The sequence below is a fragment of the Convolutriloba macropyga genome, chromosome 1, assembly GCF_964194025.1.
Source record: "Convolutriloba macropyga chromosome 1, txConMacr16.3, whole genome shotgun sequence".
NCBI lineage: Eukaryota > Metazoa > Xenacoelomorpha > Acoela > Convolutidae > Convolutriloba > Convolutriloba macropyga.
This window is the reverse complement of record NC_134468.1, coordinates 29,533,189-29,560,713: the sequence shown is the minus strand read 5'-3', so window position 1 is coordinate 29,560,713 and position 27,525 is coordinate 29,533,189. Positions and strand designations below refer to the sequence as shown.

Here is a 27,525-nt window from a genome sequence, read left to right as displayed (position 1 = left end):
AGATTTGATATATTTGGGTCATTAACTTGTCTTTTTTGTAGACACTTCTGTAACCCTGGCGCATTTGAGTTCAAAAATCTCACCATTGCCCATATTCAACTATCGTATTGAAAAATGTACTTTTTAGTCTCAAATATATTTGAGGAAGTAATTGATCCACAAATACTTTTTTAAAAAACCCGAGAAAAAGAATAGGGTGTTGAGTTTTAACAAAAACACAGTTAAACAGCTTCAAGTGTGGTTCAATTTTGTGTATGTTGTTTTAACAACTGTGCAGATTTTGGCATTTTTTGCCAATTTTGGTTTGTTTTTATTTAAAAATGTTTTCTCGATGCCCTGAACAAGTTTGAGTGAAAAATAAAAAGATATTGTTCAACAGAACAATGAAAACATTATAACTCTTTTGTTTTTAACTTTTGCTGTCGTAGAATTGTTTTCTTACGCAAAAGGTTTTTTTCTGTTTTTTTAATTTTTTATCGAGTTTAGTTTTGGCCAATACGGAGAGCTTTTTTCAAAAATAAACCAAGTCTAAGGAATAGTACGATTGTAGTTCATTCTTCTTTAGGGAAAAACTTTTTTGAAATGGCCAAATGAACATCTCGAACAAGGTACCTATTTTTTAAAAAAAAATTGATTATCAGAGAAACATGCTTTAAAAGTTTTTTTCAATAGAACGTGCAACCTGCACACAGAGGTACCAAAATTTTATTTTGTTTATTTTATTTAGACAATTTGAAAAACTTCTTTCTGCTATCAAATTTTGCAAATAGTTTTTTATCATTTTCGTCCAACTGACCTCAATATTTGGTAATAGCCGTTTTTTTTGCTTCAGAAGCGTTGTTTTGATGCGTGCCATATCTTAACTTCCTCTCAGATAACAATTGAAAGACCTCAGCGTTTGAGAATTGGCTTTTTTGGACCACTTACTTGTCTTTTTTGTAAAAAGTTCTGTAACCCTGGCGCATATGAGTTCAAAAACCTCACAATTACCCATATTCCACTTTCTGACCAAAATTGAAAAATGTACTTTTTTGTCTCAAAAAAACTATAGGAAGTAATTGATCAATAATTGGTTTTTAAAAAACGTGAGAAACAGAATAGGGCGTTGAGTTGTAACAAAAACACAGTTAAACAGCTTCAAGTTTGGTTCAATTTTGTATATGTTGTCTTAACAACTGTGCAGATTTTGGCATTTTTTGCCCATTTTGGTTTCTTTTTATTCAAAAATGGTTTCACGATGCCCTGAATAAGTTTGAGTAAAAAATAAAAAGAGGTTGTTCAACAGAAAAATAAAAACATTATAATTTTTTTTGTTTTTTACTTTTGCTGTCGTAGAATTGTTTTCTAACGCATTAGGTTTTTTCTGTTTTTTTTCAATTTTTTATCGAGTTTAATTTTGGCCAATTTGGAGAGGTTTTTTCAAAAAATAAGACAGGAATAGTACGATTGTATTTCATTCTTCTTTAGGGAAAAAATTTTTGGCAATGGCCAAATGAACATCTCGAAGAAGGTACCCATTATAAAAAAAATTGATTATCAGAGAAACGTGCTTTAAAAGTTTTTTCAATAGAACGTGCAACCTGCACACAGAGACACCAAAATTTTATTTTGTTTATTTTATTTAGACAATTTGAAAAACTTCTTTCTGCTATGAAATTTTGCAAATAGTTTTTTATCATTTTCGTCCAACTGACCTCAATATTTGGTAATAGCCGTTTTTTTTGCTTCAGAAGCGTTGTTTTGATGCGTGCCATATCTTAACTTCCTCTCAGATAACAATTGAAAGACCTCAGCGTTTAAGAATTGGCTTTTTTGGACCACTTACTTGTCTTTTTTGTAAAAAGTTCTGTAACCCTGGCGCATATGAGTTCAAAAACCTCACAATTACCCATATTCCACTTTCTGACCAAAATTGAAAAATGTACTTTTTTGTCTCAAAAAAACTATAGGAAGTAATTGATCAATAATTGGTTTTTAAAAAACGTGAGAAACAGAATAGGGCGTTGAGTTGTAACAAAAACACAGTTAAACAGCTTCAAGTTTGGTTCAATTTTGTATATGTTGTCTTAACAACTGTGCAGATTTTGGCATTTTTTGCCCATTTTGGTTTCTTTTTATTCAAAAATGGTTTCACGATGCCCTGAATAAGTTTGAGTAAAAAATAAAAAGAGGTTGTTCAACAGAAAAATAAAAACATTATAATTTTTTTTGTTTTTTACTTTTGCTGTCGTAGAATTGTTTTCTAACGCATTAGGTTTTTTCTGTTTTTTTTCAATTTTTTATCGAGTTTAATTTTGGCCAATTTGGAGAGGTTTTTTCAAAAAATAAGACAGGAATAGTACGATTGTATTTCATTCTTCTTTAGGGAAAAAATTTTTGGCAATGGCCAAATGAACATCTCGAAGAAGGTACCCATTATAAAAAAAATTGATTATCAGAGAAACGTGCTTTAAAAGATTTTTTCAATAGAACGTGCAACCTGCACACAGAGACACTAAATATTATTTTGTTTATTTTATTTAGACAATTAGAAAAACTTCTTTCTGCTATCAAATTTTTCAATTAGCTTTTTTCTCATTTTCGTCCAACTGACCTCAATTTTTGGCAATAGCCTTTCTTTTGCTTCAGAAGCGATGATTTCATGCGTGCAATAACTTAAATTCCTCTCAGATATCAATTGAAAGACCTCAGCGTTTTAGAATTGGCGTTTTTGGATCAATATCTTGTCTTTTTTGTAGACATTTCTGTAACCATTGCTCATTTGACTTCAAAATTCTCACCGTTACGCATTTTGCATTTTCGTGCAAAAAAAAGTTTGCGCAGAAAAATTATTGATATAATGATTTCTGAACCAATTGTTACTTTGATCATATAGAGATCGCTAGATTTGCTTTTCAAAAATCCATTCATTGGATAGGGAAACGGTCGAAATCAAGGAATTCTTGACAACACATAAAAAAAATATCTTGTGTTTTTTTAGAATTAGGTGTTGTTTTTGAACAACGTTTTTTGCCTGAATTTGTTTTTTATATATGAGATTTAAAGCGCTCCATTTCCGGTTAATCAAAAAGTTTGTTCACCAACATTAGCACAATCCAGATGGAAATGGCCACAATTTTTTATGAAAAACCTTTTCTTTTTGATTTTCATTTATTATTTGTACGTCAGTAGAACATGTTTTTTAATTTTTTCTACACATGGCCAGCATATCACCTCCTAATTTTCATCTTTGCGCTTCCAAAAAAAAAAATTTGAGGCAAAAATCTGCAATCAATTAGAAAATATCAGAATTGGGCCAAAAATTATCCACAAACTGTTACCCATATTTGAAGGCCGTTTTTTTAGAGTGTTATTTTTAGTTTTTCACTACATAAAAAGCTCCAGTTTTCTGGGAGGTGGGTTGTCGTACTATTCCGAACTCGCATATCAAATTTCAGAAAACTGGTCATTTATCAGAAACCACCTCATTTCGGATCTGAGGGTGTCCAAAAGCACTCGACTTAGTCAAACCGATTTCATAGGCCGAAATTTTAACCGCATCCAAAAAAGCTACGTCAAACCTTCATAAGACAAAACAAAAACAAAAAAAAATGAAAAAAAAGCAGTTTTTCATAGAGAAACTGCCTGTTAACCTTTCCTTACTGTTTGGCTAATAATGGCACCCTACTCCTATAGCTCAAAATCTCAACAAATACAAACCAGAAATAAAAAAATTACATGTTCTAAAAATTAGAGATAAAAATGTATCCAATAACGTTCAATATTAATGGTCTTTCACCGTTAAAAAAGGAGAAAAACAGTAGAACAGAAAAAAACAGTTAAATTTCTGGAAGGCTATAACATGAGCACTACTGGTTTGTTTTTAAGGCCGCTTCGGTGATCGGCAGCAATAGCTCATATTAATCTATCTCAGGAGTTTATTTGAGTTTAAACATCAAAATTGAGGCGGCTCGGATCTTTTCCGTAAACCGCGGACGCCTTTACCTAAATTGCTTTCAGCTACAGTAGTAGTAGTAGTAGTAGTAGTAGTAGTAGTAGTAGTAGTAGTAGTAGTAGTAGTAGTAGTAGTAGTAGTAGTTAGTAAGTAGTAGTAGTAGTAGTAGTAGTAGTAGTAGTAGTAGTAGTAGTAGTAGTAGTAGTAGTAGTAGTAGTAGTAGTAGTAGTAGTAGTAGTAGTAGTAGTAGTAGTAGTAGTAGTAGTAGTAGTAGTAGTAGTAGTAGTAGTAGTAGTAGTAGTAGTAGTAGTAGTAGTAGTAGTAGTAGTAGTAGTAGTAGTAGTAGTAGTAGTAGTAGTAGTAGTAGTAGTAGTAGTAGTAGTAGTAGTAGTAGTAGTAGTAGTAGTAGTAGTGGGGGACAAAATCCAACCTCACCTCCACGTGGTGTCCCCTGGGGGTAGGTCATGTGCTGCGGCTCTCCGCTCACATGGTCGAGCTAACGAGGCACTGGTCTTCTAGTTTGTGGCGCAACTAGTCGTATCTCAGCCTTCAAACACCAAAGCAATGAGTACATTCAACCATGGCCCCGAGTCCCGGGTAAGGGGTGCTAAGAATCTCCCGAGGAACCAACTCAGAATTGCAACTTTAAACGTCAGAACACTGACCCAAGCCGGATCTTTAGAGGCTTTGAAAATGGATCTGGCGAAATACAAGTTGGATATTCTGGGAGTGCAGGAGACGAGATTGCAGGAGCAAGAAATTGATCTCGGAGACCACAAGCTCTACCTGTCTGACTCGTGGTTGTCTGGTGTAAAGTCGAGACAAGGAGGAGTGGGCGTTGCTGTAAAGAAGTCATTGATAAACAGCATCGTAGAACAAGTGGCTCTAAGTGAACGCATTTGCTGCGTCAAGTTCGCGGCTCGGAGGAGAGCCAATCTAGCTGTTGTTGTCTGCTACGCACCTACGAATGAAGCTAGTTTCCAAGAGAAGGATTTGTTTTGGAGTCAACTTTCAGACCTAGTTTCCAGCTTCAAACATAGGGAGCGTATTTGTGTCATCGGTGACCTCAATGCAGAGCCTGGACACCAGTTGAATGACACCATGAGCTGCAGAGGCCCGTTTGGAATGGGTGAAGAAAATGAAAACTCGGAAAAGTTGTTATCATTTTGCACTTCACACAAATTGCTCGTAGGTGGTACATGGTTCCAGCATCGACAAGTGCATCGGTACACCTAAAACCCTCCCGATCCGAGTTGTCGAAAAAAGATGCTGGATCACATTCTGTTTGCAGAGAGATACAGAGGATGTCTGACGAATGTGAGGACCAGAAGAGGGAAAACCACAATTACCGATCATGAACTGGTCATTGCGGAAGTATCTATGAAACTTTTGTCTAAAAAGCCATGTTTCACGCCCAGAATCAGTTCTGCAAAGCTGCAAGATGAAACAACGCGTGACTTATTCACGCAGGAGGTCAAGTTACATCTTGATAAGAGCGGCGATTTCGAGAATACAGAGCAGTCTTGGGACAATTTTCGAAAAGCCCTGAACCAAGCAGCAGTTAAATGCCTCCTTCCGGACAAGCGAGTGAACAAACCTTGGATTTCTCCAGATTCTCTGGAACTTATCCGGAAACGAGCTGATCTACAGTTGAAGAAACACAGCAGCGCGGTGGCGTTGTTAGAGTTCACAAACTGCTGTAAGGAAGTCAGAAAAGCTCTACGTGCAGACAAACGGGCATGGCTTGAACGCAAAGGCCAAGAAGTGCAGAGCTTTGCGGACAGAGGCAACTTGAAGGAGGTTTTTGGGGCATCACAGCAGATTTGCCGAAACTGGAGTCCCCAGTTGACCAAATTAGTTTCAAGCACTGGCGTCAACTTACGGACGAAAGAGGAACGACTTGAACGCTGGACGGAACATTTTAGTCAACTCCTGAATCCCTCAACATCCAGTTGCAGTACGAGATTGGATCCCGAAGAAGCAGCTGAAAGCTTGTCGATTGACCTGAGCCCAATTCGATTTGAAGAAGTGCTTGAAGCTGTCCGCAGGTTGAAGAATGGCAAGGCAAGTGGACCCGATAACATTTCCTGTGAGATGTTGAAAGCACACAAGGGTATTGTCGAGTGGCTCTGGGACATCATAGATAAGTGTTGGTCGACGGAAGTTCTGCCCGATGACTGGAAGGTAGCAGAAATTGTCCCATTATACAAGAGTAAAGGAAAGAGGTCAGAGTGTTCGAACCACCGAGGGATCTCTCTATTGTCAGTACCAGGCAAAGTGTTCGCTTCCGTTATTCTCAATCGATGCAAAGATTCAGTGGATCGCGTCTTAAGGGAAGAGCAGTGCGGCTTCAGAAAAAGCAGAGGATGCGCCGATCAACTCTTTGCCCTGCGTCAAATAATAGAGAAATCAATGGCGTTTCAATTGGATATTAGCTTTTGTTTCATAGACTTTCGAGCGGCATTCCATTCTGTCGATCGTGAGCAGATGTACCAGATAATGAAACACTATGGTCTTCCGCAAAAAGTGATAAACATCATAAGAAACAGCTATGATGGATTCAAATGTCGAGTCAAAGCCGAAGGTGAGAAAGGACGCTTATTTGATGTCAGAACGGGCGTTAGGCAGGGTGATGTGTGGTCCCCAATCCTATTCGGCCTTGTCATCAACTACATTTTGGCTAACTCGGTGCATGGAGGATTAGACATTGGGAGAATGGTGGCTGACTTAGATTTTGCTGATGATGTTGCTCTCGTGGGGGTCTCAGACAGTGAGGTGCAAGAAAACCTACATCGAATCGAGGCCCTTGAGGAAGCCGCTGGTCTGAAGATTAATGTGGCCAAAACAAAGAATATGGGCGTAAAATGCGACAGCCAAAATGTTGTTGCAGTGCCTAGTATCCAACAGAACGTGGAGATACTCACTGGAACACATAAAGGCAAACTAGGACTCCTGGCAGAGACATCTAGCCAGTCACGACTAACCATCAGCACGGAGGTGCTGCTTGGAACGAAAAAGAAAGCGGGCTGGTTCGAAATACAAGATGGCCGGAAGCTAAGATTGAAAAGCTTAGCGGAGGCTAAGCCAGCGTTGGTAGCTTCACAACAACAATCTGCGGTAGCAGATTCAGAGTCGCTAGAAAATGAGAGTCGGTCAGTGGTAGCTGACCAAGAGTCTTTAAGATGTCAGAATTGTCAGCGGCAATTCAGTACAGTTACCGGACGCAAAGTGCACCAAACAAGATTCTGCAAAGCCGGTTTGTCAAAGAATGTCGTCGACAAGTCAAAGTTCGAGCAACTAGAGGCGAGCCTTACCTGTGACAAGTGTGAAAGAAAGTTCAAAACAGTCAATGGCCGAAAAGTTCACCAATCGAGATACTGTGGCAAACCTAAAGCAGTTGCCACACGCGTGTTTTCCTGCAAAGTACAAGATGTTCTCGGAAACGAGTTTGAAAACATAGAAGCGTTCAAGTATCTCGGATCATATGTCAGCCTCAAGCATGGAGACCTGCAGGAAGTCAATTGCAAACTTGCAGAAGGTAGACAACGGTTTGCTAACTTCCAAAATCTCTGGAAGAGCAAGCAGCTCAGCGTGCACCTCAAGTGCAATTTGTACAAAGCACTCGTTTTATCAGCCGTGCTGTACAGCTCAGAGACTTGGACTCTTTCGAAATTAATGGAGAGAAAACTTGAGAGTTTCCACTGTGGTTGTCTTCGGAGAATTCTACGTGTGTCATATCTGGAGAAAGCAACGAACGAAGAAATTATGTCAAGATCACGAATGCCCCAACTATCCACGATGATCATGCTCAAACGGATAAAATGGTACGGACACATCCAGAGAATGGAACCAGGAAGATTAGCCCGCAGTGCCTTCGATTGGGACCCGCCCGATCAATACGTCCATGCTAGACGCGCTCCTGGGGGGCAACGGAAAACTTGGATGAGTCAAATCGAAGGAGACTGTGTACGAAACAAAGTATCGTTCACCAGATTGCAGGAGAAAGCAGCAACCGGGTCAAAGAATGCCTTCAACAATTTCGTCGTACAGCACTTCACAGAATAACCAAACAAATAACTCTTCTTGTTTTGTTTGTATTTGTTGCCAACCGTGCCTTTATTTCATATTTGGAATTAAAGTGTTGAAACAGTAGTAGTAGTAGTAGTAGTAGTAGTAGTAGTAGTAGTAGTAGTAGTAGTAGTAGTAGTAGTGGTAGTAGTAGTAGTAGTAGTAGTGTAGTAGTAGTAGTAGTAGTAGTAGTAGTAGTAGTAGTAGTAGTAGTAGTAGTAGTAGTAGTAGTAGTAGTAGTAGTAGTAGTAATAGTAGTAGTAGTAGTAGTCGAAGTAGTAGTGGTAGTATTAGTTGTAGAAGGAGTACTAGTAGCAATAGTAGTAGTAGTAGAAGTAGTAGTAGTAGTAGTAGTATAGAAGTAGTAGTGGTAAGGCCAGTTGTAGCAGTAGCTGTAGTAGTAGTAGCAGTAGTAGTAGTTGATGTACTAATACTACTCCTACTACTACTCTTACTACTACTACTACTACTACTACTACTACTACTACTACTACTACTACTACTACTACTACTACTACTACTACTACTACTACTACTACCACTACTACTACTACTACTACTACTACTACTACTACTACTACTACTACTACTACTACTACTACTACTACTACTACTATTACTACTACTACTACTACTACTGCTGCTGCTTCTGCTGCTGCTACTACTACTACTACTACTACTATAACGCCTAATAATACTACTACTATTACTATTACTACTACTACTACTTAGAGATTTTACGCCACTGCTAGGGTAATTTCAGTAGTCGCCGATCCTCTCGGGTAAAATTCATAGGTGGACCCTCCATGCTAAAAAATAACGGAGATGAATACGTGAACGGAACCGGAAGTTCGCATGACAGTCTTGGTCTCTATCGATCAGAAAAAACTTTCTGAAAACTCATTGTTTCGGAAATCCCTTCTAATTTAGCAAAGCTCTAAGTAGTCGGGCATTTTTTGTTTTCGACGTTTCATACCGTGAAAATTTTTTTTTGAAAAGTAGGTTCTGAGTCGGTTTTGAGTGTGCGAAAACTATTTTTTGTCAGTGTGTTGTACTCCTTGTCTATTATATCATCTGTTTCTGCGTTTTAAGATCAATCATATTGGGATTCAGGTTCTGCAGGGTTTTGCCCATTAGCAGCAGGCTCCTCTCTCTTTGGGTAACCTTTATTCTTTCCGTCTGTGCAATACATATTTCATATTTCAGTGTTGTTTTGATTGCTTTTCCATGGAAGATTCAAATTGCACGTTTACGCCAGAGCCTTCCGGTCATGAAATTGTATTGCAAAACCACGATTATATTGGTTCGAGTTCCCAAGTTGTTGGTACAAGCACGTCAGCTTCCACTACCAAACGAAAGAGGTCCAAGCCAGTTACACCAACACCAAAGAGGAAGAAGAGGAATTGTTGAAATAATGAGGATGACAAGGACAGCGAGCTAGACTCTCAAACAAGTGCACGCCGAACCCCGTATGGCCGCCTGATGTACAGTAAGTTTTTATTTAGTGAGGTCAGACTTCGTTGCTATATATTTATGCGGTATCCATTCTGACTTTTTTTAGCCGACCTGATATCAGAGTCTTCTGACCTTGCAAAATCCAGCAGTTGGATAGTCCCCGAGTTCATCGTGTGACCAAGAAGTCCCGGTGTTATGTGTGCGGAAGAAAATTGGCCGATATGGCCCAGTACTACCAGAAGTCCCACTACCGCATGACGAGAAGTGTCAGATTTTATCTCTTGGATTGCCGAAGGCATTTTAATCGTTCCGGATCATGCAAAGATCCAGTATATGATTGCACACTGTGCTTGAGGCGCTTCGTCAACCAAACTGACCATAAGAAGAAGGGGGATGCGAGGAACAGAAAGGCTATCTACGGCCTCCGTTATCATTTCGACAATGATATAATCAGAATCAATAACCCCAAGGACCCCGGAGAGATGCCGGAATTCATTCGAGACGAATTATCTCAACTCAGAGAACCGAAGGTGAATGGGGGAGTGCTCCTTGAGTATTTTGTGCGGGACCAAGTGAAAAAAGCGAGCCGAAAAAATAATAGCACGGACGTTGTTCAAAAACGCGTCACAAAGTCCTTCCAACACCATCTCACCCGCTTGTGGGTGACGACCGGCCAATTGAAGAGGCATGAGGAAGCAGGCAAATTTCTTGAAGAGATCAAGAAAAGTGGGAATTACAAGACTAGTTCGATGGCTCTTTTCATAGTCGTACTAAAAAAGTACCTGAGGTACATAAAACTCAACCAAAAGCAGATCAGACTTCCCTACGACATTTGGGTGGACGTTCTGAGCGAAATTTCGAGTGACTACAGACACCAAATGAAAAAAGATCAGGTGTTGTTAATGAATAAGAAGAAGGAAGAGACCCCGCCGGCAGAAGAGTGTGCACAGATGTTGAAGTGTGTAACGGACCACCTGGATAGTCCGACCTCTGATAAGTACTCATATAACTTTCTGAAGGGTTTGGTGTTCTGCTACTTTCATTCATTGTCCGGTACCCGACCGGGACATATTTTGAATTTGAAATATGAACAGTGGCCCGCGTTGCGACGCGGTGAACCGGTATACTCAACGGAGCACAAGACAGGTGCGCAATTTGTAGTCAAGTTTGAGCTCACCGTGCCTCATGTCCCGTGGTTCGAGAAAATGTTTTCGGCCTTCGAGAAGGAGACAGGAATGGAGCCCTCGTACATATTCCCGACAACCCTTAACCACAAAAAGAAATCCATCGCTCGTCAAGGACTCGCTCAGTGAGATCGCACCAAAGTCCATTCTCACTAAGAAGTTCAACCCGACATCAATGAGAAGAGTGATATCAACATACATGTATGGACAAAAAAAAATCCACAACTGTACCAAGCACAAACAAATCAGACTGCACACCAGGACAAGACAGAAAAGGACACTACGTGATGGACTTACTAAACTCAGGGAAGGTACTACAAGAATATGGGAAGCTTTTTCGCCTACCGACAGAGAGAATCAGAACCCTCCCCCCTAAATTAACGCCTGAAGAATTCGACACGATGAGCAGAGAGACCATCTATTTCAATTTTTGCGAGCCCGGTGAATCCATTTTCCCTCATTTGTACGAACAAAATCCTGGACCAAGTTGTAGTAGAGAAGTGAGAGAGGACCTCGCTGATAATGACTCGGATATGGATGAGGAGGACGTTAAGGCTATGTTTGAGGTGGAAGCGCACGAACAACACGTGGACGCATTGGAAGATGATAGCGACCTCGATGCAGAGGAATTGGCACGCTATCTTGAATCTGATGGTGATGGGTGTGGTGAGGGCGACGAAGAAGAATTTGAACCGCAGCAAGAAGATTTCTCAGACTTGGATGATAACCTCTCTGTGTTTTCCTCCACAGTGTCAGCTAGGAAGCTCCAGAGCGTCGTCCCGGAAAGCAGGAGGGGGAGTTTATAACTAGTTTTAAAAAAAACTCTGGCAGAATAAACTGGAAAGCGGTGGAAAAAGGTCTGCTATTAATTTTCGTTCAAGTAAAGACGACCCCAAATAAGCAGCAGATTGCGGCGGCAATTCTTGAAAAAATGCGGAGAACACCCCACAGAAACACCGTAAACAAGATGTGTGACAAACTTAAGGCTCTGGTTAAGGCTCTGTGACAAACTTAAGGCTCTGGTTAATCGGTTGGCCGAGTAAGAGACCTAAAAACTTGATTACTCAAACTCGTGAGACGAGACTTTACTGATAACTTTGTTATTCCTACTTTGTCATATTCTGATCTTGATGTTGTGCTAAACTTACTATTGTGTTACTATTCTTGTTATTCAGTCTCACCTTTGTTTATTGTGGAAATTTGTTTTAGCTACTGCGTAGCCTATCTTTTGTTATATAGCCAATTATGTTACTCAGATTATGCATTTCGAAAACTGCTCTAGCAGTCGGGTCCGTGGCCCGTTTTCAACCAGTTTCAAAGCCTATGTATGTAGAAAGAGAGCAAGAGGAGAAGTTAATTCAAATGTTGGGGCTAGATCTTGTCTTCTATTGAGATAAGAATTAGAGACCAATATTTCAAGTGGGTAAGTGCAAGTAGTGGGGTGACTACACAGTAGTGGCTATCAGTAGGCTACGAGATGAATTTTTTGATGAATTTTTGTGTCATGTGTCACTGCTATTAGTGAGCACAGAACTCTCTCAGAGGCTTGTAGAAACTTTCAACTTTCTTGCAGTGTTCATACACTTAGGTTGTAGATCTAGAGAGTAAAAAACATGATGTGAATCAGCAACATGTTGAAAATGAGAGGAGTTTTTATCTTCAATATTAGCAGTAGGCTCCTCTCTCTTTCCACAACCACGGCTATGTAGGTACCACAAATAATGATTTTAGATACCTAATTCCTATACTAGGATGTCTTTCCAGGCTGAAACAATGATATTGGTGCAAAAAAGTCATCCAAAATGTAAATTTGGAATCTCATACACGCATAAGCACTAGCAGAGCGGTCTACTCACCAATCTACTACTAAAATTTAGCCCATCTTTATAGCTTGAATTTTGAAAAAGCCGAAAAAACAAAATGTAGTGGTGCTAGAGAGCTTTCAGAAAAACTTTAGACCACTTTCAAGAGCCTTAGGAATGTGCAGAAATCAGCCTATGAAAAAATATTATCACTGACGTCTGTAATAAAAAGTGTGTAGCAGCCAGGTCTACTCACCCACAATATTAGGGTCTACTTCTAGGACGGTAGTGGGCATTTTTCCGTCCAAAAAGTTAAAAGTTAAGGTCTTATCTAATAGTAGGGATGTCGAGCTACCCTCCCAGCCCGGTACTCGCTGTCTAAGGGCCCTAGTCTAGGCTCTTCATATAGGACGTTGTTGATCATACCGAGGAGCGGCGTCCCGGACCCCCGCTGATACGGACCCTCGCTGCTCCATATAGCAGGAAGATCCCGCGCTGATACTACTACTACTACTACTACTACTACTACTACTACTACTACTACTACTACTACTACTACTACTACTACTACTACTACAAGTACTAGTACTACTACTATTATTATTACTACTACTATTACTACTACTACTACTACAAGTACTAGTACTACTACTATTATTATGACTACTACTATTACTACTACTATTACTACTACTACTACTACTATTATTATTAATTCTACTACGTTACTACTAATTCTACTAATACCACTATTACTACTACCACAAGCATATGGAGATGAAACATTTGTCTATCTTTCGCTTGTGGAATATTTGGTCTTTTTTGTCAGAATGACAGTTCAATTGTTTCGATATATCGCATAAATGGAATCCGGAATACTCCTGTCACTATTTCGTCTTATAGCATTTTGTTTTTTTTGTGATTTATTGAACCTGAATTCCAAAATCCTTTGACGTTGATCTCTGATCTTCCACCATTAACAATTATCGTTGATTTAGGAGGCCAGATTTCACCTTGCAATGACTGAAAATGCGGTTCGATGGTCTTCAAATCTACAACAATTATTGAACTTACAATAATAAAGAAGACTGAATTCATATATGATATTTGCTACATTTTTGAATAATGTTATACAGTATTGTTTCAGAAATATAACAAAAACACAAAAAATACTTGTAGAAATATATTTAAAAATTGAGAAAACAGATAAAATTTCTTGGAGATCTGGTTAAATTCAATATCTTTAATTTTGGGTGTTTTTACGTCATCAGGAAATACTGTTGTTGCTGTTCTCTCATGTTCAGAGCTCCCATTTTCAGAGAACAAACCCTGGATTCGAACGGGAATCTGAAAGTGATTAAGAATAATCCATAAGCACCTAAGTTCCTAACTGCATAGTATCAGGCTACAAATAAAAAGGTCCCTTGGGAAAGATAAAAGCGAGGTAATGCCTAAAAAAAACGATAAACCACTATTGCTGTCCTCACTATTAAAGCTGAACAACTAAACAAGCATCATATACATAAGCAAAAATTCTTCTACATGAAATTCTTCAACATGAAATTTTGAACATACGGTTGAAAAAGCAAAAAAAAAACTCATATGCAACTGTGTTTTTAGGCAAAACTACTTTTGGAAAAACGATAATGATTGTATTGAAAACGAACCTGAAATTGGATGACAAATGAGCCAATCCTTACCAATGAGCTGAAATTATTAACGGCTATTGATTACAGCCTCATTCATTTACCAAGACAAAATTTGATATCCATTGCAGCAATACCAATTGAGTGTAGCGCTTTTGTCTAACAGAAACAAGACTGAGCTCTAGCACACCCAGTGATGCCCTCTTTATTTATAATTTGAGCAAATTTTGAAATAATCACATGAATGAGATTGACATGGCGGAGAAAGAAAAGCCGAAAAACATCTTAAAACCAGTCACATGAAGGACCCGGATAACAAGGACATTTTTTGTTGGTACAATTACTCGTGAACAAAACAAAAATTAATTTAGCACACGCAGACAATCTTTCAAACGGGAGCCCCTAAAATGGGACCAAGTCCAAATTTTTGCCAGATGATCAAGAGGAGATCAAGAAAAAATTAATCGCCATTATCTACTGAGAAATCAATCTTTCCTGTAAAAACTGGAAAGCAATGATATCTTCCGAATATGTTAAAAACAATTGTTTATTTTCTTCAATGGAGAAAACTTCTAACGATCACTAAATTTCCCCGATGCGCCGGGCAAAAGCAAACAACTTGATGTGTTTTTACAATGGAATCTTAATCTTGGATCAACTCAATCATCTAGACAAATTTAGGACGCTTACACTACAAAAACACAAAAATCTGACCATCTTGCATACTACAATTTTTAACATCTTGCTTACAAATTTTAACAATATCACGCAAACACAAAATTGAGTTTGATTGGGCCAAATTCAACAAATCGATAACCAAAATCCCCTCTGTACTTTCTGTTACAGTGAGATCGACTTCCGCAATGGTACAAAACGTTTAATATGATGTTTGACAAAATAGTATCAAAATTAGATCCCATCGTGCGGAATTCCATCTCTGCGTATCAAACTCTACTTCCTATGTGATTAAAAAACTAAGATATATTCAATTAAAGTAAGCAAATCCAAAACCAATCAAGACTTTCACTAGTCGAAATTGTTGCACTCGAAACTGAAAGCCATCAAAATAATCAAGACGACAAGAAACAATTTGAAATGGATATTTGCAGCATTTGATAGTTTGGCAAATTCACAAATACCTCAGAGAAATTCCAAAGTATCTACCATTTCCAGCGATATGCATATCGAGGCAAAAAATAGCGAAAATCTACGCAAAAAAGCAGGATTTTGCAACCAATTCTTTCAAAGCGCATACAGCCCCTAGTGAGAACAAACTCTCCGCCAGTCAGCATTTGCCAGAAAACAAAGCATAAATATTAAGAAACCGAAATCGTTAACAAAATTTAAAAAGTAGAAAACAACAAAGCAAAAACAACATATGCAAAAACAATTTGTTTCTTTAAGTTTTAGTACAAACACCTTATCACTTGCTACACACGCTATTTACTATCTTTTAACAAAGAAGAATTCTCAAATATATAGACAACCTGCGATAATACACCCATCTATAGAGATGTCTGAGAAACTTCAATCTTTAATCACAGACCGAAAAAATACTATGTCTCGAAATTAATTGAGGAACTACTATTCGATATTACCTATAGAAGGGTGAATCATCTTGTTCATGGTTCTCAAGTCAGATATAGACCACAGAGCTCAACAATTGTTCAAATACATGGCTTGTTGAACAAATTATATCCGTAACACATAATCGGTTAATCGAAACACTCGGAGATTTAGGGATAAATGGAAAAGCTCTTCAAATATTCGCACATTACTTCGAATTTCGAAAATATTTTGCCAAAATAAAGAATGAATGATAAGAGTTCAGGAATGTGACCATTCGTTTACCTTTATGGTCTCTCTTAGGTCCGCTACTATTCCTTGTCTATATCAACCATCTGCCAAAAATCACTATTGACAGCCTAACTTGCAGTTATGCAGATGATTATAAGTTCCTTTTATCCTTTCAAACGCAACAAGGTTAACAATAGATCTTACTGCTCTCCAAAAAAGAGGTGATAATTGTTGTGATAAACTTTAAACAGATACGCTATGATCATGATTTGCCTGTGTGTAGTGGAGCGCCCTTAAAGGATCTTAGAAACAGGCTCGTCAAGTTTGCTCTCAGTGATTGGCTCTGGCCTGCTTTGTACTCTGTCAGTGGTCCTGCGTGTTGCTGGTGGTCTATTGTCTACGATTCCCAGGTTTTGTGTGTTCTCTGTGGTCTGTGGCTAAACCGGGAGGAAACGACATCTAAGCACCAGGTTGTACTGTTCCTACACACCTACACATGCTTACTTCATATATATTTATATAGTGTATGTGAATATATATATATATATATATATATATATATATATATATATATAAAATGTGTGTCAGTGAGTGTGCTCCTGTGTTCGTTTGTGATTTGAAGCTGATTGTACATGCGTAAATCAGACAAAACTGCTTCATATTTTTGCCGCCGATGAGACAATTTGCAGCACAGATCCTGCTCAGGAATGCTCAAGATTTAGTAATTGGCACATCCAGGACAAAATTCTTTGAAAGCAGCACAGTCGGAGAAACCATCCACTAAGATCGCGGAGCTAACCCATTCGACTTCTTCAATGTCGTCAACCAGTATCCTCCCCTCAATTTGAGATCAGAATGCATTGTCGCAGGATTCAGTGATCACCACTACTCATGCTCTCACTTCATTGAAAACTACCGAGTTCTTTTGGATATCATATGTTATAAATTTCAACCGCTTATTGTCGTGTCACATAAATTAATTGCCACTTCAAATAATAAACCTGTTAACAGGAAAATAAGTTTCATGAAGTTGGCTCTGCATCAATTTCTTCAATTTTATGCAGTTCCTTTATCATTTCGCCAAATTTTTTCTTCAGCAGGTCTGCTTTTTTGTTGAGTTGGAATTCATTTCCCTTTCAACGGTAACCATTTGTTTACTTTGTATCTACATAGTGTGATATCCTTTTGCAATGAATTTTATGCATAGTTATATTCATCTTTATCAATAATCTACAATCGGTGAACAGCCTCCCTCTGACAACTTCAGATACTCAAACGCATTGCTCTAAGTGTTCTATTCACCTCCGAGGAGGTGATGTATGGTGCTACGGTTGCGGTTCATATATGCATATCAAATGCAGTGGCCTGTCAAGTAAAAAAAGATCACCATTCAAACTTCCAAACTTCAATTGCAAACACTGCAGTGGACCTGCAAAAATTGGCCCTCAAGAATTAGCTAAACAAGACCCAACGCCCTCAATTGAGACACCCCCGGAACCATGCGACTTTTGAAAAAATTTTCCAGACGAACAAATAGAAACGCTACGAAAACTATACATTGAAATAGTTCACTGGAAACCAATCTTGTTTGCCTTTAACACAAATAAAGTAGGCTTCAAAATTGAAGAGGTTATGAACATCATTCTCACCAGGATGCTTGAAGATGTGCCTCAGACTGAATGCGCTATGATTTTCACAATGATAATGCCATTTTTACTTCTCGCAAGTTGCAAAACTGAAAATGATGCTTCAATAAATAAAAATTTGTCTAGAAGTCTCGATCAGTCGATCAAGTTCAAATTCTATGACCTTTTTATTGAGGCCAAGGCACTCCAGGAACGCTTATGGAAATTAAATAGAAAACGAGAAGTGCATGAATTTAAAGCCTTTGACAAACAAATGGAGTCTGGTAAGATATCGAAAGCTTTACGATGTCTTTCAGACGACTAAAAAGGTGGTGTGCTATCAACATCCGATAGAATGACCACAAAAAAACTGCACCGTACTCGATCTTCTACAAGTAAAGCATCCATATAGTCAGAAAGTTGACCGACCTTAAATGCGTAGTAACTGACCTGAGAAATTGGGATTTGCCGTTCCATCCTTCTTTTTTGAGAAAATTAATGGCTATGAAATAAAACGCGCCGCAATGAAAACCGATGGCAGCCATGGCCCATCCGGTCTTGATGCAGGCGAATGGAGACGACTTTTGACATCATACAATTCCTACTCAATCGATCTTTGCAAACTTGCAATCAGAATTGCCACCGAAGTATCGAATTTTTTGATTTCCTATATTGCTTGTCGTCTGATTGCACCAGATAAACGCCCTGGGGTTCGAGCAATTGGCATTGGCGAGGTCTTAAGACGAATTATAGGTAGGAGTATAGTGAAATGCGTTAAAGGAGATCTCCAATTACTTGAGGGAAACGTATGGATTTGCCTCGGACAAAATATTGGCATCAAACATGCTATCTACGCACTCCGGCGGCAATTTACTGAAGGTCGTACTGAGGGGATCCTACTGATTGATGCCAGGAACGCGTTAAATAGCTTGAAAAAATGCGGCTCTAAAAAACATCAGAAACCCTTATCCCTCCTTTTATACAGCAATCAGAAACTCGTTTAAGACCCCATCAGATCTTTTCATTGATAAAAGAGTAATCAGGTCTCAAGAAGGAACAACACAAGTTCATCCAATAGCCCTGGCAATGTACGAAATTGCTACACTTCCTCTCATCAACATGCTCGAAGATCAAAATTTGACTCATAAAAGGTACGCAGCTGATGGTAATGTGGCCGGTAGCCTTGAATCACTGCGAATGGTGCTAGATAAGCTCTATGAACATGGCGGTGCATTCGGTAGTAATGTGATCAAACGTCATCCTATTACAAAACCTGAGTTTGTTCAGAAGAAAAACAAAATTTTTTCGGGATTAGATGTTGATGTTATTGAAGGTCATCGAGTTCTTGGTTCAGGTATTAGTTCTGATAAAAGTTGTAACGATTTTTTGAAAGAAAAGTCAGTGAACTATTCTAATATGCTTGAGAAGCTCGCCAAACATAGTAAAATGTCCCCTCAGAATGTATACAAATCATTTACGAACAGACTGCAACACAAATTGACTTTTATTGCTAGGACTACTCCAAACGCGGACAGTCTGCTGAAGGAAGACAAAAAAATAACTGATAAAAATCTAATACCTTCATTGTTGAATCATCCCTCTTACAATGACAGATAGCGGAAGGTTTTCTCTCTTCCTCTTAAAGAGGGTGGCTAAAGAATCTTCTTCCTTAAGAGAGGGCAAACGAATTTAAAAAAGATTTATCTGGATTTGAGAGCCGTCACAGATTCATAACGCTATAGATGCAGAGTTTCATCAGGAAGAAATCCTTCAGAAAACCAGAACAGAAAAACAGGAAAAAGCTCGAGCGAAAAAGCTGGCAGTCAAAAATTTCATCAATGATAAAGAGGCATATTCTCTAGATTCTGCTATGGAAAAGGAGCATCAAGCTGGCTAAACAAACTTCCATTGAAAAGATATCTTTTTGATTTAACCAAGGTAGAGTTTAGAGATGGAATTGCTCTTAGATATGGATCGGATCCCGTAAAATTGCCATCAAGATGTGCATGTGGAGGAAAGTTTAATGTAGCGCATGTTGTTGTTGTTCATTGTCCAAAAGCTGGCTATGCGCGCATAAGACACAATGACATCCGTGACTCCTTTGCCAACCTGCTCAATGAGGTCTGCGATGATATCGAAGTAGAGCACTGTCTTCAGTCTTTGCAAGGGAAACCTTTGCAAATAGAACTACCACTATTGATGACGATGCTCAACTAGATATCAAAGCTAATTGTTTCTTGGATTCACGCTTCAGCAGAACGTTCTTTGATGTGAAAGTGTTTAATCCGTATGCGAAGAGCTGCCCAGGAAGCATACCGGATTCCTACAAATATCACGAGTCCATAAAGAAGCTGAAATACGAACTAAGGATAATCGATGTTGAGAAAGCCACCTCCTGTCCGTTAATCTTCTCGTGTACAGGAGGAGCTGGTCCCTCAGCATCAAAAGCCATACAGAGATTGGCTTCCAGGATCAGCGATAAGAAAGAAGATTCATATTCGGACGTGATCATGTGCATAAGGTCAAAATTAAGTTTCGATCTTTTGCGTAGCTCCATACCCTGCCTCCGTGGCGCGCGATCCATGCGCCGCCGCCCTGCAGTATAAGCGTCAATAGGAACCATTGTAGAAGAAGGGAAGTTGTTGTGCTAAATGCTTTATTTTTTTTCTATTCTTGATTCAAAATCACTACACATTATACTTTAATTGCTATTTACCATATCTATCCTTTATAATTCTGATGCTTTATTTTCTTTATCTCTTGCATCTGATGCTTCAATTTTCGACTATTGTCAGAATTTATAAATACACATAAGAGTTGACTTGCTGCTCCCGAGTTGACCGACTACCCTTTTAGGGGAGGGGCTTTCTCTCAATTGACCATTTTTTTTAACGAATAACTGCCTAAATGCTAAACAAAGCTTAAATACAAGCTAGCAGAAAGATCTCGGAATTTTTGTTTGCGCAAATCTCTGTGGCAAAAATTGCAATTCAATGAAGATCGAAAGCTCAAAAGTCTCTTTGGTACCGGAAAAGGAAGATCAATTGTAAGACAACAGCAAAATTGAAAATAAACGCATACATAGGATACGATGTCCCTGTAGTCGCTTACGGTTGTCAAGTCTGCTATATTGGAGAATATGCTTATGCAAAAACTGTAACCCTGCAGCCAAACTGGCAGCTATAACTCATTTGTGAAATTGTTAAGTGGGTTCTAACATCCCTGTGCTCAATTACTAAAATCTAATCTATTGCTACTACTAATCGTTGCCAAGAGCTCGTTTCGTTCACCTGTGTATTTGGTCAATTGAGAGTTATATGGACGTCTGCTCGATGATTATTAGATTTTTTGCAGGATGTTCAGGTAAAGGATTTTGCTGGTAAAACGTTTACATGACGCAAGCGTAAGAATCTGGCTGTTTTTGTTCAACGGTGGTTCGTGTTCTTTGGAACCCATATTTACACATGGCTTGAGGTTGCAATTTACGAGAGATAATTTAATAAGTATATAGAAGATTGGTCTGTATATTCACCATATCTTTGGTTATAGATTAGATGGAAACTCTTGAAACAGTGGGAGATCAGATTCACGATAATATAACGGGTGGACACAATATCGAAATGGCGGATGGAAGCCAAATGTCAGAGGACGCCACACCAGTATTGGAACATTGTCCACGTATGCCATTGTTACCTACCAAGAATGTTTTTGCCTGTTTTATGATTAAGTGTTCCCTCCTTTACCCTTCAAGAAATCTAGGTTGAAAATTCTTGCGCATTATACTGTAAATTCCCTTCAAAACCATGAATCTGAAAGATACATGTCAATGAATGCAGTTTGATTCAAATGCTGGATCTATTCTATTTTGGCCCCCAGCTTAGTGGGCTTATATTTTTTACGGAATAGATCCCAAATGTTTAAAATTGGAGCCATTGAAAATTGTTTAGAAGATGCCGAAGGAGATGATTCAGGGAGAGAAGACTGTTCTGAACAGAAGGTATGCCCAGTCAATAGCCATTATATGCATGGTTAGCGTTGTATGATTTTAAATCTTTTATTAGGTTTTTGGAAATGAACCGGAAAACGGTGACAGAAAAGATTCCGTCGAACAGTTGTGTGTTTCCGAGTTTGACCGTCAGTGCAGTGAAGCTACCAATACTTCCGATTTCAAAATGGATGTGATAACTTCGAACTCCTCGAGTTATGATTCAATGGATTTAGCCAACAGCAGAACTGAAGCGGCAAGATCACATCAGAGTCAGCACGCCAGCGAAGAGCCAGCGTCTCCGCCGAGACCCCTAAGTAACCCTTCTTTACTGTATTTATTGGTGACAGTAAAATCGGGACAAAGCTATATTGAAGTTGTCCCAATTTGAACAGTTGGAAGATGTTTTGTTTTTCAATTATTTTCTCAATGCGCCAGCGTCTCGTTGTTGAAGCGTCCATTGGAGCGATAGTAGAAGAAAAGGGTTTTTAGTTTAAATTATTAAAACCATAAAATATACTAACTCTTCTCGTTCCTCTTCATTTAAATTTTGTTTTGAGTGGCCAAAATAAAAATTCCATTGCTAGATAAGAGTTATCTTAGCGAGTTTGGATGTTTTACTGTTGATAAACTGGCAGAATTGATTACCAGCGCTGTATTCTCTACTGTATATAGACATGCAGGTTATATAGACATACAGTTTGGGAATTTCGTTATAGATTTTTCCTTAAACTTCTGTATTTGTCCCTAAACTTCTGTTAACGTTTTCTTTTCCTCAACTATTTTTAACTTCTTATGTATAAAGGGTTATGGTAGAGAAAGACTGTGCTTGAGATTTAAACTGCAAAACATGCAAAGCTGTTCCATGCGGACCTGAGACGGGGAGTTCTTTCCATATCTCAATATTTGCAAAAAAAACTTAATGTCTTAACTATAAAAAGTAACGGATTAAAGACCCAAGTGATCGGCCATCGGCTCTGAATGGCTGCTAATGGTAAGAAAGTTTTCTGCTAGCGATAAGAGAAATTAAAAAAGATTAAGAAAAGCTCACTTGTAGCTTGTGATAAAGGATCACATGTTCCTGCAGCAACCATTGGTTTGCTTGATTAATTACTCTTGAACGAAGTTCATAGCAATTATTGTAAACGTTTGTCTTTTTTTATGCAAAATTTTTGCTTGACTATTTAGACTCTTCGAGTGACTTTTACGCCCTTGACTTTTTGCGTTTCGCGTGATCTAAAATTCTCTCAATCACAATTTCAAGCAACTGAATTCAATTGGCGGCAATTTAATAATAAAAGTCAAATGAAAAGTGCGCCGAAACTGGTGTCATTTTTTTACTTTAAATCTTAATAGTGGTATATGTGGTTATTTGAATGTGGTTATTTGAATGTTGGTTATTCTAATGTGGTTATTTGAAGCCCACTATTGAACTTCTTAGTCCCATATAGGCTCCCCATCCCTTCATCCCCCCTCTAGTCGTTCGAGAGCAATTCTTCCGACGATTAATCGGTTTTGTTTTGTATAGAAGCAAGCTTCGTGAGGGTAAAGCTCCTCTCTTTGCTCGTGGGGTTTGTGAACTCGATCATAGCCGCGAAGCGATAGCGGCTATTATTGAGGATATCGTTTTTTTTTTTACAATTCGAAGAATTTGAATTGTATTGGGGCGCTTGCTTTTTAGATGTTTTCACACATTTTTCAATGACTTTGATCTTTCAAAACGGGATAAACAGGTAAAGCCCAGTGGGCAGTAGGTTACATTAGAGGCCCAAAGTGGGCTTAATAGTCCCTCACGTGCCTAAAGTGGTGCAGCTGTTGGGTTGGCCCTAATTTAAGGTGAATTTTTTTTGGGCTCAAAATGGTGCAGTTTTTTTTTTGTTAGTCTTAGGTTCAAGTTTTTAAACGTTGATGAAGGTCTTTTGCGAGACAAAATTACTTGTTTTGACCATTTTTTCAGCTTTATGTTTTTGTACTACAAACACAAACGCAAAATGATACTAATTTTTGCAATTTTCAAGTATGTTAATACTTTGCCGTTTTTTCAGCCTCAAGGGGCAGGGAATCTCCTTTAAAGTTTAATAATAGGGCACTGCATAGTTTCTTGTAACAACGGGCAGGTTTTCTTCATTTTAATGTCTCGAATTTTTGTTAAAGTTTGCAATTTTTTGAAGTTTTCCAGAAATTTTTAACAAGTTTTTGATTTTTTCAAGGGTCAGGGGCCAGAAAAGCTATTCCACGGTCTGATATAAAGTTAGTGCTTGGTTGTTAGTGTTATTGGAATTGTCTCCAACTCTAACATTTCGAATTTTTTGATAAAATTTGCAATTCCGAAGTTTTTATTTCGTTTTTTTTTGTCTCAGTAGCCAGGTAACATCCTCTAGGGTTCGATAGTAGGTTATTTAGTAACACTTTTCTGTCATTTTCTGAGTTAATCGATCTTCAAGGGCCCATGAATTGTTTTTAGGTCTTGCATAATACTGGACCGAATTCGGAGACTAAAATTGGTTTTGAACATTTTTGAAGTAGGCATATTTAAAGGGATCAATTTTTGCCTTCCGAGTAGACGCTACAAGAGTTTTAGCAATGAGTATAGTTTTGTTGAGTTTGTTTAACTGTTTGCCGCTGAGATATTTTTGTTTATATTTTGGCTTGCCTCATTCAATTGATCTGCTGGTCAGGTAGAGTGCTTCTAAGTTTTTCTTGCAATTCTTTGGATTGTTTTTGAGGACTTGTCCTGGTGTTTTTCTTTCTAAAATCTGTTCACAAATTTTCATTTGTTCACATGCAGCGTTTTGACATTGATTTTGGCTGTTTTATCCCTTTTTTCATCTGATTGTTTTCTAAATGGTATTCCCAATTCATTCATAATCGGGTTTAGGTCTAGCTTTGTTTAGTCAACGGAAGTTCTTTGAATTTTACGTCAGGACTTTTACTCCTTCTTTGTTTTTACAATTCAAAGAATTTTATTTGTATTGGGGTGCTGTCTTTTTTTAAAGATCTTTTCTCACCTTTTCATGATTTTTGAAGTCAAATTTTGGTCATGAAGTGATTTTGGTCATGCGAAACAGGAAGTGAAGCGAAAAAGCGAGTGGCTTTGCGGCTCTAATTCTAAAGTAGTGAAAAAACGGTGTTAGAACAAAAATTCGGTTCCCCGCTAGTGGTTTTTTTGCTCACATGAGGCAATTTCACTTTGACTTTTATTGTTTTTCGATCTTTTTTTTCTGGATCCGATTTTTTTTCTAAATGGTTGTCCCATTCAATTCATATTTCAACCGAATATCCATTCCTCGCTAGTTGTTTTTTTGTCAACATGCGGCATTTTGACATTGATTTTCTGTTTTTTATTTTTTGATCTGGTTTTTTTTAGAAATGGTTTTCCCAATTCACTCATAGTCGGTTCTAGATCTAGTTTTCTGTTTAGTCAATGAAAATTCTTTGAATTGTACGTCAGGACTTGTTCTGCTATTTTTTTTATTTAATCTCGATCGATGATTCTTGGGACCTGACTTCTTGCATGACTTTTTCAATTTCAGTGATTTCTACTGCTTTGAAGATCAAAATTTGTGCGACGCCATTTGTTCTGCTTTTAGGTCAATTGCGTGACTTACTTTACTAAAAAAATGACTTCTGAACTCGCTTAACGAACTTTAAATTTTACGAAAATTTTCTAGGTAAAGATCAATAGTGTGCATTTAAGTAGTGCCAAACGTATATGCCTTAGTTGTTGAGTATTTGATTCTTTAGGTTTTGTTTTCAAATAATAATTTTGAAATTGCTCCATTAGGGTTTTTTCCTTATAGAGCTTATGTGTCTCATAAAAATGACAGTCTGAATCTAACCAAAAAGTCTATTAAGGGACTGGTGATCAACCTTTCTATCTTTTTTCTTTAGTTGTTTCAATTCATGGAAGGCCACAAGCGTCTATGGTGGCTCTTTCCCGGCAATCTGCCGGCTATGTTGATGTTGTCGAGTCTTGCCTTGGGCCGTTTCAATGGCGAATCTTAAGACGGGTTACAACTGAGTATGATGCCAGATTAGATATTAATGCTAGTGGACTTTGGGGATATAGATTATGTAAGAACTTTATCGATATGAAAAAGTTCTCAAAGCACTAGCGGCATGTTGAAAGCGGTAGTGGAACCCACACATTTGATTTTTTGAAAAAAACAAGCAAAGAATATTTAATTTTGAGAAATTCAATTTTTCTCCCTGTGTCTTCGCATTCAATAGCTAAGATAGCACAGCAGTTCACGTCAGTTCAAAAATCAGAGCAACTGATTTTGAGCTCGGAAAAAGAATTACAGCTCGGCTAATATTATGCAGCGCCATCCTCTATCCTGGGGTCTTAGACTGAGCGATATTGTTGATGCTTTGACAGTAAGACGACAAAGATCTGTGTTTGATGTCGTTTTGCTTTTTTGTTATATTTGATGTACATCGTTTTCAATATCCTTCGCTATTGTTTTTCTTATTTTTTTTGATAAATTTGAAAATTACAAAATTGTTTATGCAAGAGGAGCTGGGAAGACCTTTGAGCAGTCAATATTGACCCTGTTGGGGAGACGTGCTTCTAATATCAGTTTGTTTTTAAGAAATGAGTCTTGGTCTGAATGTTCGTTTAGAAAACTGTTTTCTATGTAAGTTTTGAAACTTGGGTTTAATTGTTCGCCAACGAAGATTGTAGAAATTATATTAGTCCTTCTCTTCTTTTTTTACTGCCGAAGTTTCGTTTGATCATTTTCTTACAACGCAAAAATTGAATTGTATTGGTGCTGTGTCTTTTCACAATTGAAAGAATTTGAATTGTGATTGGGCGCTGTCTTTTAAGATCTGCTTACACGTTTTTATGATTTTTGAAGTCCAATTAAAATTATGATTTTAGTCACGTCAAAAAAGACAGTAAGGCGAAAAAGCGAATGATGTTGAGGCGTGAAATTTTTACTAATTTGTATAGTGTCTAGTTTAATGGAAATTCTTTGAATTGTAGATCAGGTCTGCTGCTGTTTTGTTTTTTTAAACGTTTTGTTTTCATGATGCCTAAAGTGGTGCAGCTGTTGGGTTAGCCCTAATTTAAGGTGAATTTTTTTGGGCTCAAAATGGTGCAGTTTTTTTTTGGTTACTCTTAGGTTCAAGTTTTTAAACGTTGATGAAGGTCTTTTGCGAGACAAAATTACTTGTTTTGACCATTTTTTCAGCTTTATGTTTTGGTTATACAGACACAAACGCAAAATGATACTAATTTTTGCAATTTTCAAGTATGTTAATACTTTGTCGTTTTTTCAGCCTCAAGGGGCAGAGAATCTCCTTTAAAGTTTAATAATAGGGCACTGCATAGTTTCTAGTAACAACGGGCAGGTTTTCTTCATTTTGATGTCTCGAATTTTTGTTAAAGTTTGCAATTTTTTGAAGTTTTCCAGAAATTTTTAACAAGTTTTGATTTTTTCAAGGGTCAGGGGCCAGAAAAGCTATTCCACGGTCTGATATAAAGTCAGTGCTTGGTTGTTAGTGTTATTGGAATTGTCTCCAACTCTAACATTTCGAATTTTTTGATAAAATTTGCAATTCCGAAGTTTTTATTTCGTTTTTTTTTGTCTCAGTAGCCAGGTAACATCCTCTAGGGTTCGATAGTAGGTTATTTAGTAACACTTTTCTGTCATTTTCTGAGTTAATCGATCTTCAAGGGCCCATGAATTGTTTTTAGGTCTTGCATAATACTGGACCGAATTCGGAGACTAAAATTGGTTTTGAACATTTTTGAAGTAGGCATATTTAAAGGGATCAATTTTTGCCTTCCGAGTAGACGCTACAAGAGTTTTAGCAATGAGTATAGTTTTGTTGAGTTTGTTTAACTGTTTGCCGCTGAGATATTTTTGTTTATATTTTGGCTTGCCTCATTCAATTGATCTGCTGGTCAGGTAGAGTGCTTCTAAGTTTTTCTTGCAATTCTTTGGATTGTTTTTGAGGACTTGTCCTGGTGTTTTTCTTTCTAAAATCTGTTCACAAATTTTCATTTGTTCACATGCAGCGTT

General features: G+C 37.9%; 2 protein-coding genes across 5 annotated transcripts in view; one reads left to right on the top strand and one right to left on the bottom strand.

The window, feature by feature from the left end:
- Positions 1 to 27,525, bottom strand: part of LOC142337648 (uncharacterized) — a 422,288-nt gene that overhangs the window by 54,395 nt on the left and 340,368 nt on the right. Inside the window, exon 1 of one of the 4 annotated variants that reach the window (XM_075387050.1) lies at positions 21,006 to 21,016. The exons of the other annotated variants lie outside the window; for them this stretch is intronic. The gene's annotated coding sequence lies outside the window, so the exon portion shown is untranslated. Of the gene's footprint in view, positions 1 to 21,005; positions 21,017 to 27,525 lie in introns of those variants that run through there. 4 annotated transcript variants of the gene reach the window in all.
- Positions 21,038 to 27,525, top strand: part of LOC142337518 (uncharacterized) — a 68,718-nt gene continuing 62,230 nt past the window's right edge. The window contains exons 1-3 of the mRNA XM_075386842.1: positions 21,038 to 21,189; positions 21,459 to 21,508; positions 21,573 to 21,813. Coding sequence (XP_075242957.1) covers positions 21,066 to 21,189; positions 21,459 to 21,508; positions 21,573 to 21,813 — 415 coding nt within the window. The 5' untranslated portion in view covers positions 21,038 to 21,065. The remainder of the gene's footprint in view (positions 21,190 to 21,458; positions 21,509 to 21,572; positions 21,814 to 27,525) is intronic.